This window comes from Salvia miltiorrhiza, chromosome 3 (assembly GCF_028751815.1).
Source record: "Salvia miltiorrhiza cultivar Shanhuang (shh) chromosome 3, IMPLAD_Smil_shh, whole genome shotgun sequence".
Classification (NCBI taxonomy): Eukaryota; Viridiplantae; Streptophyta; class Magnoliopsida; order Lamiales; family Lamiaceae; genus Salvia; species Salvia miltiorrhiza.
The window spans coordinates 62,790,776-62,802,129 of NC_080389.1; the positions used below are offsets into that span (position 1 = coordinate 62,790,776).

Here is an 11,354-nt window from a genome sequence, read left to right on the forward strand (position 1 = left end):
TTTATAAATAAATTATATGAAGCATGATTAATTTTAATCTATATTAAGCATGATTAATTTTAATCAATTAGTTTAAGTTGTTTGTTAGAATAATTTATATATGTTGGATAATTTTGTTAAATTAAATGTTATGTGCTATGTGTTTATGAAATGTTATGTTATTATATATACTAGTATGTCTACCCGTGCTATGCACGGCGAGCATCAAAATTAAAAGATATGTTAAATAAATATATTAAATAAAATTAAAATATAAACAAATAAAATTATTTAAAAATAATAATAATCCACGTCAATAACGCAATAAAGGACCTAAATCCAAAAACAAGTAAATTTTCAATTTGGTATAAAATATAATCATAATTATAGTAATTAAATCAATATTTTATACTATATAATATTAAGATAAATATAAAGTTAAATTATATTTAACTGTAAAAAAATATTATTTAGATATTATTTTTTTAACCGATATTATTTAGATATTGTATTTATATTTTCTATATTCTTGTGACTTCAATCTCCTAGCTTTTAAAAAAATACATGTCCTATTTTTTTTCATAATCCAAATTTATAGTTTCGTACCCGTGCGATGAACATTATCAAAATTTGTAGAATTTTACATACATAAAAAAAAATCTAATTAAACATACATATAGCAATATCTTAATATACACAATATAAAAATATGGACAAAAGTATCCGTCACTATATAAAAAAAGGCACCAACTAATTTAGATGGAACAATTTAAAAGATAATTTAGATAATTTTTTCATGAACCCACACAAATTATTAGATTTTCGTAAAAAAAAAGAAATCATAAATCTATTGTTGTGAAAAAATATCCTCATTTTTTTGTTTAATAAAATATCATTATAAATTTTAATTTTTAAAAAATACTATTTATACCTTCTATGAGCTTACACCCTAAGAAAGAGTATATATAGTTGAAAAGTAAATGTGTTTGGTCTCATAGTAAAGTGGTATGGATTGGCGCTAAAGATCTCAAATTCACGTTTATACTGTCACAATCTCTAACATTTTATTTATTTAAATTTCAGTTTTTTAAGTAAAATTGATAGTATAATTATTAGAGCAATCCAAACACATGACCAAATATATGAAAACAATTAAGTACTCTATAAGTCTTACCCCTCTACTAAAAAAGGTATAAATGCTGCAACATGGGGAAAAAAAGCTATTAATATTGATGAAAAATTAAATTCATGAATTAAATGAAAGAAATAAACAAAAAATTGTACTAAAAATAATACAGGCACTAATAATTAAAATTATACAATTATATTTCCATAATAATCATTCACAAAAAAATTATGTGCAAGTAAAGAAAAGAAAATGGAAAAACAAAAGGAAATAAATAAATTTAATTAAAAGAAAAAACGAAATAAACAAAGGATATAAAAAAGCAAAATAAAATGATGATTGAAGAAAAAAAAATAAGAGAGAGGATAGAGAAAATAGTTTTGTTTGAAACTTAACTTGCAATAACTTTATCATCTCAAATTTATTTTTAATATATTATATATCAAATTAAAGATATTATCATACTCTTCAAATTGATATGCATAATGAATATTTTATTATTAGTTAAAATGTATAATTTTTTAGAAGAGAGAAAATAAAGAAAAATAAAACAAAAGATAAAGGAAACGAAAAAATAAAAAGAAAACCGTAAATTAGAATAAATATTGAAGAAGTGAGCTGGATATGCGAAAGAGTTGAATTGTCATTTGATTAGTCAATAACTGATTTTTTTAAATAACGACGCTAATTTATTACCGTTAAAAACTGCGTTATTATATTATATATAGATAGTGGGATAGATTTAATCAATTTCTTAAGGATCTTATTCCTTTGTGATAGAAATTGATTATTTCTTAAGGATCTTCTCCCAACAATGATTGTTTTTAATTTAATTACCCTGATTTTTATTGCTTTTATTTGTATTGTATTATTGCTTCGACGTTGGGGGCCGGGTAGACCTAGTGTAGGCTTAGTAAATTAGGACCACTATGGTCACTATAGCTGCTGGTAGAGTCGAGCACTTGATAGTTAGGATAGTGGGGTTATGTTGTCGAAATTTTGTTAGATTTCAAGTAAGTATATTTTATTTATTTTTTTCAATTAGAATTTGCAAGAATGAGTGATAATCGTATGTGGATGTACGCGAGATACAATGATCGTACTGCATTTGAAACGGGGCTTGAGAGTTTCCTTGAGTGGGCGAGAAATCAAACGACGTACACAGATGGAGAAGGTAACATTAGGTGCACGTGTAAGAAGTGCAAGAATCAAGCGTATTTAGATGTACCTACGGTCAAAAAACATGTTAGTAGGCGTTGATTTGTCCTGAATTACACGGATTTGAAATTTTCACAGATTTTATAGGAGAAAACTGCCAACTTTTTTAATTATAGGTCAACCGACTTAACTCAAACACTAATTAAGCATGAAATTAAAATATTTAAATAGATAAAAATTGTGGGTTTCTTGAGCCACCCACGTGTACCCTCCACTTGTTGGCAAAATAAATTCCACACGTGACTAACTCAATTCATCTGTAAGGAAATCTTCAGTCAGAATTCCCCTCATTCCCATCAAGTTCAAGAAACCGAAAAACACCAAAACTTGAATCATCCCTCGAAATTTCGATTTGAATTGGTTCGATTATTCGGTGTCGGTTATTTAGCTCAACTATCTCATCTTCACCATCACCATCAGAACAACTCAATTCATCCTCACCATCGGAACAGACCACGACATTCGTGACAGATATCTTCAACCTTTCCAATTCTGAGGCTACTTCCTTCATGGTTGGCCCAAATTTCTGTTCAGCATTCACACATCTTCTTGCAATTCTTGCAAACGCAAGCACCTTTTCCTTTGCAGCTTCCACAGAAACATGAGCATCTAAAATGACGTCAAGGTTGTCGGCTTCCATGTGCACTAGAAAATGTGGAACTAGGTGTCTTTCATCTTCTGTTCTTTCATTACAAATTGTTCGTTTTTCGGTTAGAAGTTTAAGAAGAACTACTCCAAAGCTGTAGACATCGCTCTTTTCCGTATAACGACCAGTAATGGCATATTCTGGAGCTATATATCCCCATGTCCCTTTAACCATTGTGGTTAAATGCGTCCGATCTACTTGGACAAGTTTGGAAAGTTCAAAATCTGCTACTTTGACAACATACTTTTCATCTAAAAGGATATTATCGGACTTGATGTCTCTATGGTATATGGGTATTGAAGATGAAGAGTGTATGTATGCCAATGCCCCTGCTACATCTGTAGCTATTTTCATACGCATGCTCCATGTAGGTGGAAATTCGATTTTTGGCTCATGAATGAAATCAAATAAGGTTCCATTTGGTAAAAACTCATAAACAAGTTGAGGACTCTCTGTGGCCAGACAACATCCTAACAATCTCACCACATTCCTATGATTGATTTGTGATAATATCACAACCTCGTTTATGAATTGCTCAACTTGATTTTCATTAACTTTATTTAATTTCTTTATTGCCACAATTGTGCCATCGGATAACATACCTTTGTACACAACCCCTTCACCTCCTCGTCCACAAATGCGGTTTTCATTGAAGTTGTTGGTGGCTTTCTCCAACTCTTTTGCAGAGAAAAGTTTAGTATTTCCAAATGTTGCGTCACTTGTTTGATGTTGCAAGCGAAGATGTTTGAAAAGATCTTCTTTGCGCTTTTTATGCCTTTTCTTCTCAAACACCTTATGCAACCAAAAACATAGTAATACAAGTACTAGAAGTCCCAATGCAGACCCTAGACCTGTGTGCAAAATTTACTCATCACCTCATAATATATAAACAAATGATCGATGCTTAAAATTTTCAAAATTTAATTTTATTCTTGTGTATCATATGTGAAAGATGATATTAAATCTACTAGCTAGAAGAATATTTTGGAACATAAAATCTATCTTAGTGAATAAAATTTACTTGTTAAAACAATTTCGATGACGTTGAACGGTGGCGACCGTGTGCAGCCCGTGCCGTTTTTCATTCCATCACCATTATACCCTCTTGAACACGTACATTTAAAAGAGCCCGGAAGATTCTTGCAATGTGAATTTGGAGCACATGGATTTTCATCACATTCATTTGTGGAGCAGATATGAATGAATGTGATGAAAATCCATGTGCTCCAAATTCACATTGCAAGAATCTTCCGGGCTCTTTTAAATGTACGTGTTCAAGAGGGTGTAATGGTGATGGAATGAAAAACGGCACGGGCTGCACACGGTCGCCACCGTTCAACGTCATCGAAATTGTTTTAACAAGTAAATTTTGTTCACTAAGATAGATTTTATGTTCCAAAATATTCTTCTAGCTAGTAGATTTAATATCATCTTGCACATATGATACACAAGAATAAAATTAAATTTTGAAAATTTTAAGCATCGATCATTTGTTTATATATTATGAGGTGATGAGTAACTTTTGCACACATGTCTAGGGCCTGCATTGGGACTTCTAGTACTTGTATTACTATGTTTTTGGTTGCATAAGGTGTTTGAGAAGAAAAGGCATAAAAAGCGCAAAGAAGATCTTTTCAAACATCTTCGCTTGCAACATCAAACAAGTGACGCAACATTTGGAAATACTAAACTTTTCTCTGCAAAAGAGTTGGAGAAAGCCACCAACAACTTCAATGAAAACCGCATTTGTGGACGAGGAGGTGAAGGGGTTGTGTACAAAGGTATGTTATCCGATGGCACAATTGTGGCAATAAAGAAATTAAATAAGGTTAATGAAAATCAAGTTGAGCAATTCATAAACGAGATTGTGATATTATCACAAATCAATCATAGGAATGTGGTGAGATTGTTTGGATGTTGTCTGGCCACAGAGAGTCCTCAACTTGTTTATGAGTTTTTACCAAATGGAACCTTATTTGATTTCATTCATGAGCCAAAAATCGAATTTCCACCTACATGGAGCATGCGTATGAAAATAGCTACAGATGTAGCAGGGGCATTGGCATACATACACTCTTCATCTTCAATACCCATATATCATAGAGACATCAAGTCCGATAATATCCTTTTAGATGAAAAGTATGTTGTCAAAGTAGTAGATTTTGGACTTTCCAAACTTGTCCAAGTAGATCAGACGCATTTAACCACAATGGTTAAAGGGACATGGGGATATATAGCTCCAGAATATGCCATTACTGGTCGTTATACGGAAAAGAGCGATGTCTACAGCTTTGGAGTAGTTCTTCTTGAACTTCTAACCGGAAAACGAACAATTTGTAATGAAAGAGATGAAAGACACCTAGTTCCACATTTTCTAGTGCACATGGAAGCCGACAACCTTGACGCCATTTTAGATGCTCATGTTTATGTGGAAGCTGCAAAGGAAGAGGTGCTTGCATTTGGAAGAATTGCAAGAAGATGTGTGAATGCTGGACAGAAATTTAGGCCAACCATGAAGGAAGTAGCCTCAGAATTGGAAAGGTTGAAGATATCTGTCACGAATGCCGTGGTCTGTTCCGATGGTGAGGATGAATTGAGTTGTTCCGATGGTGATGGTGAAGATGAGGTAGTTGAGCTAAATAACCGACACCGAATAATCGAACCAATTCAAATCGAAATTTCGAGGGATGATTCAAGTTTTGGTGTTTTTCGGTTTCTTGAACTTGATGGGAATGAGGGGAATTCTGACTGAACATTTCCTTACAGATGAATTGAGTTAGTCACGTGTGGAATTTATTTTGCCAACAAGTGGAGGGTACACGTGGGTGGCTCAAGAAACCCACAATTTTTATCTATTTAAATATTTTAATTTCATGCTTAATTAGTGTTTGAGTTAAGTCGGTTGACCTATAATTAAAAAAGTTCGCAATTTTCTCCTATAAAATCCGTGAAAATTTCAAATCCGTGTAATTCAGGACAAATCCAAGATACAATTTTTTTTTCGCTTATAAGACACTAGTAATGATTTTAGGGTTTAATTAATTAGGGTTTCTGCATTGATGGCCCTACTAGTCAAAATTAATTTCACAAGAAAATGGACAATGATTGCTTTTGCATATCAATAACAAAAATGAGAGAAAAATGAAATTAGCCTAATCTGTTCAAGACTGCATAGGTATGAATGTGGGGTTATAGTTGAATTTATGAGCTGTAAAAATGGGCCAAAATGGGCCAATTTTGGCCTATTTTGACAACTCTAGTAGAGCTGTCAAAATTTTTACAGCTCTTATTATGACTTGTTTTCAATTCATTGACATTAATTACTATCTAAAGTCAATAGATGAATTTTTATTACTAGACTAACACATCCCCAAAGGGACACCAAGCGGTGCGACGTTCTGTATGTGAACAGTGAGGTCCCGGATTCAAACCCCACTGCTTCCCCTCCCCAACTCCCCCAAGTCAAAAAAAAATTTACTAGACTAACACAAATTTAATTTAAGTCTTGATAAATTGTAATATACCATTTCAGAGTTTTGAATATTTATGATCATTTGGTACCACTCAAATTATTTACCTTAATTGTGCTTGTTGGTATACAAATTGAATATTTATGATCATTTGGTACCACTCAAAGTATTTACCTTATTTGTGCTTGTTGGTATACAAATTATTTAAGATATGTAATGTGTGAAATTTAACATAGTAATCATCATATTTTAAAATGTAACTGGTACCAAACTATTCAAGAATTTGATGTTAACTTTTACCATATTCATGATAAAAGTAATTACAAAATTCTTCACGCCATGTGCCAGTAACAATAGGGGTTGTAGGAGAAAGTTACAGTAACGGTAACAATAGCCAGTTACCTGTGGTGAAAATTTTAGGTAGCTAGGTGAACTGAAGCTCTTACTATTTTGGTATGATAAAGATTACCTTACTTTTAAATTTTAATCACTTCAATAGATATTTAAGATTTTGGCTTCACGCCATGTCCTATTGTTACTGTTAAGTGTTAAATATCTAATTAATATTTAAATGTCCTCTTCGGCATTTCTACAAACACTTGATGGGCGTCCCCTTAATTTTGGTTATTTGGCTTAGTAAATTCAACAAGCACTTCTTCTGCAAGTCTGCAACTATAGCTCCACTCGTATTGGATATCAAACCAATTAATTTAGGAATTTTTCAAATCTATCAAAACATATAAAGTGATTGATCCATACCCAACTTAGTTTGAAAATTCCCACCATTGATTAATAGCAATCCATGTGCGAATATTGAATGCAATTTCAGCTCCCAACTTTGAAAAAAAAAAAAAAAATTGGCCATTGCGAATTTCATGGCAACTTTTACTATAATGATGATAAAGCCCTGCCCCTTTCCCTTTGTAATTCCAATCCTTGCAAATCTCGAAAACAACAAAGCTAATTCTTCAAATACTATTTGACGCAATACTCTAAGAATGCAGAGGTATGGGCAGTGGCGGAGCCAGGAATTAATTTGGGAGGGGGCTGAACTTACACGGGGGTTCGGGGGCGGTAGCCGCCGAGAATTTATTTTTGGACATTCCGAATATTTAAAGCATTATTTTATTAAAAGACAAGGATAATAGCAATAATAAAGAACAACATTTTCATAGATTATATAATTTAAATATATAACAAATTAGTTTCAATACATTACAATTTTTTTGGGGACATTCTGTATTTTTAAAGCATTTTTTATTAAAAGACGAGCATAATAGTAATTATAAAGAACTACATTTTCATATACTATATAGTTTTAATATACTACAAATTAATTTCAATACATTACAAACTTTTTTTTTTTGTCATTTCGTACATTTTAGGCATTTTTTATTAATAGACAAGCATAATAACAATAATAACGAATAATATTTTCATAAATTATATATTTTCAATAAATTACAAGGTAGAATCAATAATAATAAAAGACAAGCATAGTAATAATAGCAAACTAATTTTTTTTGGGCATTCCATCCATTTTAGGCATTTTCTATTAAAAGACAAGCATAATAGTGATAATAATGTATAACATTTTTATAGATTATATAGTTTTAAATAACACAATTATCCTTAAATTAATTATAAATGGAAGAATATAACAAGCTAATCAACTTTTGTAAAACAAATTTCTTTTATAATATAAACATATATCTATATATTAAAAAAAAACTCAAAATTAGTAGGGGGCTTCAGCCCCCCCTAGCCCCCCTGGCTACGCCCCTGGGCATGGGGTGTTAGTTGCACGAAGCTATCACATTTACCCAACTTCTGCAACGTAGTAATTCATGCTTAATTTTCAATAATTCAATGCCCATAACTATTTGCCTACATTTTTTTAGGAAATTTCTTCTTAAGGAAACTGACTTGTTTTCAATTCATGGACATTTTTAAGTATCTAAAGTGAATAGCTGAATTTTTATTTCTAAATCAAGACAGGTTGAATTTTGTTAAATGTGTGAGTGCAAAAGTGTAGAGAGCATGAAAGGAGAGTGAGCTACTGCCGTTTATTTCTTGGAAGAAAAGTTACTTACAAAACAACACTCTGAGGCTATTTATAGATGATAGCACAGAGGTAAAAACAGAACAACCAACCACTATATGACACGTGGTATCTAACATAACAAACAAGAAATAAGAAAGCATACGGCAGCTCAATAGAACACTATTCCATTACCCCCCCGCAAGCTGGACATGGTGGAGGTCCACCATGCCTAGCTTGGAATAGTGTTCTATTGAGCTGCCGTATGCTTTCTTATTTCTTGTTTGTTATGTTAGATACCACGTGTCATATAGTGGTTGGTTGTTCTGTTTTTACCTCTGTGCTATCATCTATAAATAGCCTCAGAGTGTTGTTTTGTAAGTAACTTTTCTTCCAAGAAATAAACGGCAGTAGCTCACTCTCCTTTCATTTGAGATATTTCCTTGTATCATATGAGCATCATTGCTCTTGATGTTGCCAGTATCTCCCTGTGTAATCAATCCACCAACACACTTGTTAATCTCAGTTTGTATTAACTTCACAAGTGTGTTGTTAGCATCACTAGTACGCCCGCTCGTGCGATGCACGACTAATATTAAAAGTGAGTGATATTTTAAATAAATAAATATACATATTAAATGTAAGTAAATATAATTGATATTGTGTATAAATATAAAAATCATCAAATATCAAAAGCAAGTAAATGATAATGAGTATCATTATGTATCATATAATATTCTAAGATTTACTCCTATAAATTTATACAAATCTAAATATCACCTTTAAAAATTTACTTTTAAGCTAAAGAGTTCTAAAATGAACAAATTATAAGTTTAATCTTTTTAGTCGCATAAATATTAAAAATGATGTCTAATAAAAATACTATAAAAATAAAATTAAATTAATAAAGAAAAGGGAATGAAATAGGGAAAAGATATAACCGTGAAATTCAAAAGAATGGATTTAGGAGAGAGAAGATGATAGATGAGAGAGGAGAGAGAAAAAGAAATAAATTTATGACTTTAAATGATAATAGCTTATTTATTTTAAATTTATTTTTTGTAATTTTTACATTAAATTAAAGATCTTTTCGTTATCTTTAATTTAACATCCATATTGAATATATTTTTATGAATTAAAATTGATGATTTTTAAAAAAGAAGCAAAATTGAAAAAGAAAGATGAAGAAAGAGAAAATTTGGTGGGAAAAAGTTTACGTTAAACTGGTGTTTTATATATTATATAGATTAGATGACTTCCCAGACTCTCCATCAAATACTGCCTCAGCATAATTCACCTTTGCCTTAGCTCTTCCCTCCTTTAACTTCTTATACCAATCTGGAAATCCATGTATCTTGAAGCACTCTGCCTCTTCATGCCCATGTCTATCACAGTGAGAACAGTATAACTTCTGTCGCTCTTCCTTTGTTTTCCTCATCTTAAAGTTTTGTTGCTGCTTTCCATATGATGCAGAGTCCTTCCCTTTAAAAGTCATCTGCTTTGCTAATGCAATAGCTTGCATCGCATGTGTTTCTCCAAAATTTTCTGTAGTCATTTTTTGATCCTCAATCTGTAATACCATTGAGTACGCTCTATTAACACTAGGCAACGGATCCAGAAATAGGATTTGGCTGCGTGCACTCTCAAAAGAGTCATTAAGCCCTAGCAAAAACTGCATCAGCCTTTGATTTTCTTCCCTGCTAACCCCTGCAGCTCTAGTTCCACATACACAGGTTAGTGGTGGCAGCAACATGTCTAAGTACTCATCCCACAATGCAGTTAGATTGTTGAAATACACGAGTACACTCTGGTTTCCTTGAGTATACTTGCCTATCTCCCTCTGAAGCCTATAGATCTTAGGACCATTGCTTCGCCCAAACCTCTGATTCAGTGCATCCCAAAGCTTCTGTGTATTATCAATATGTACAAACGCATTCACCAAGTCCTTCGAAATAGAGTTTATAATCCATGAAGAGATCATATAATCAGCCTTAATCCATGCTTTATAATAAGGAGATGCAAAATCGGGCTCTGGTAATGTGCCATCAAGTAGTTCTAGCTTGCTTTTAGCTCCTAAAGCACGTTTCACAGAACGACTCCAGTTGAGGAAGTTATTACCTGTGAGTTGAGCAGAAACCAGCTGCATTCCTGGATGATCCGCATTGTGCAGCTGCAATATTTCTTCGATTTGCTTTGAATCCAAAGCGGATGAATCAGATCTATGATTTCGTCGATCATCTCCAGATCGGCGACGTAAATCCTCATTAGCAGACGAATCCTCCATGTCTTCCTCATTCATGGTGCCTGCTTCCTCATCAACGAGAACATTCCACTTAGTGTGCCGAATTTTCCCCATTCAGATCCAATCTCAGAACCTTGCTCTACATACCATGTTAAATGTGTGAGTGCAAAAGTGTAGAGAGCATGAAAGGAGAGTGAGCTACTGCCGTTTATTTCTTGGAAGAAAAGTTACTTACAAAACAACACTCTGAGGCTATTTATAGATGATAGCACAGAGGTAAAAACAGAACAACCAACCACTATATGACACGTGGTATCTAACATAACAAACAAGAAATAAGAAAGCATACGGCAGCTCAATAGAACACTATTCCATTAAATTTAAGTCTCAATAAATAGTCATATACCATTTCACAGTTTTGAATATTTATGATGATTTGGTACCAGTCAAATTATTTACTTTATTTATGTTGTTGGCATACATATTATTTAATAATTAATAGTAGTAATTATTTATGATCATTTGGTACCAGTCAAATTTAAGACACATGTAGTGTGTGAATTCTAATAATTCATTTTTTACCAAACCAACACACTGACGTGGTAAAAGTGAACACAAACCAACAGCATTAG

At 32.3% G+C, this 11,354-nt stretch overlaps 3 protein-coding genes across 3 annotated transcripts; 1 reads left to right on the top strand and 2 right to left on the bottom strand.

Moving 5' to 3' along the window:
• Positions 1-2,594: 2,594 nt before the first annotated feature.
• LOC131019142 (wall-associated receptor kinase-like 1) lies at positions 2,595-3,814 on the bottom strand. The gene has a single exon (XM_057947828.1). It carries the CDS (start codon positions 3,567-3,569, stop codon positions 2,595-2,597), a length of 975 nt encoding a protein of 324 aa, XP_057803811.1. The 5' UTR covers positions 3,570-3,814.
• A 763-nt stretch (positions 3,815-4,577) lies between these two features.
• On the top strand, positions 4,578-8,575 carry LOC131015321 (wall-associated receptor kinase-like 1). Its single transcript, XM_057943675.1, has one exon. The coding sequence runs from the start codon at positions 4,753-4,755 to the stop codon at positions 5,719-5,721; it is 969 nt and encodes a 322-aa protein (XP_057799658.1). The 5' UTR covers positions 4,578-4,752; the 3' UTR covers positions 5,722-8,575.
• Positions 8,576-9,711: 1,136 nt separating this feature from the next.
• On the bottom strand, positions 9,712-10,836 carry LOC131019143 (uncharacterized). Its single transcript, XM_057947829.1, has one exon. The coding sequence runs from the start codon at positions 10,834-10,836 to the stop codon at positions 9,712-9,714; it is 1,125 nt and encodes a 374-aa protein (XP_057803812.1).
• Between the last annotated feature and the right edge of the window lie 518 nt (positions 10,837-11,354).

Bases quoted from the DNA above. Each gene is read 5' to 3' on its own strand.
- LOC131019142 (XM_057947828.1), bottom strand. From the start codon at position 3,569: ATGTTATCCGATGGCACAATTGTGGCAATAAAGAAATTAAATAAAGTT.
- LOC131015321 (XM_057943675.1), top strand. From the start codon at position 4,753: ATGTTATCCGATGGCACAATTGTGGCAATAAAGAAATTAAATAAGGTT.
- LOC131019143 (XM_057947829.1), bottom strand. From the start codon at position 10,836: ATGGGGAAAATTCGGCACACTAAGTGGAATGTTCTCGTTGATGAGGAA.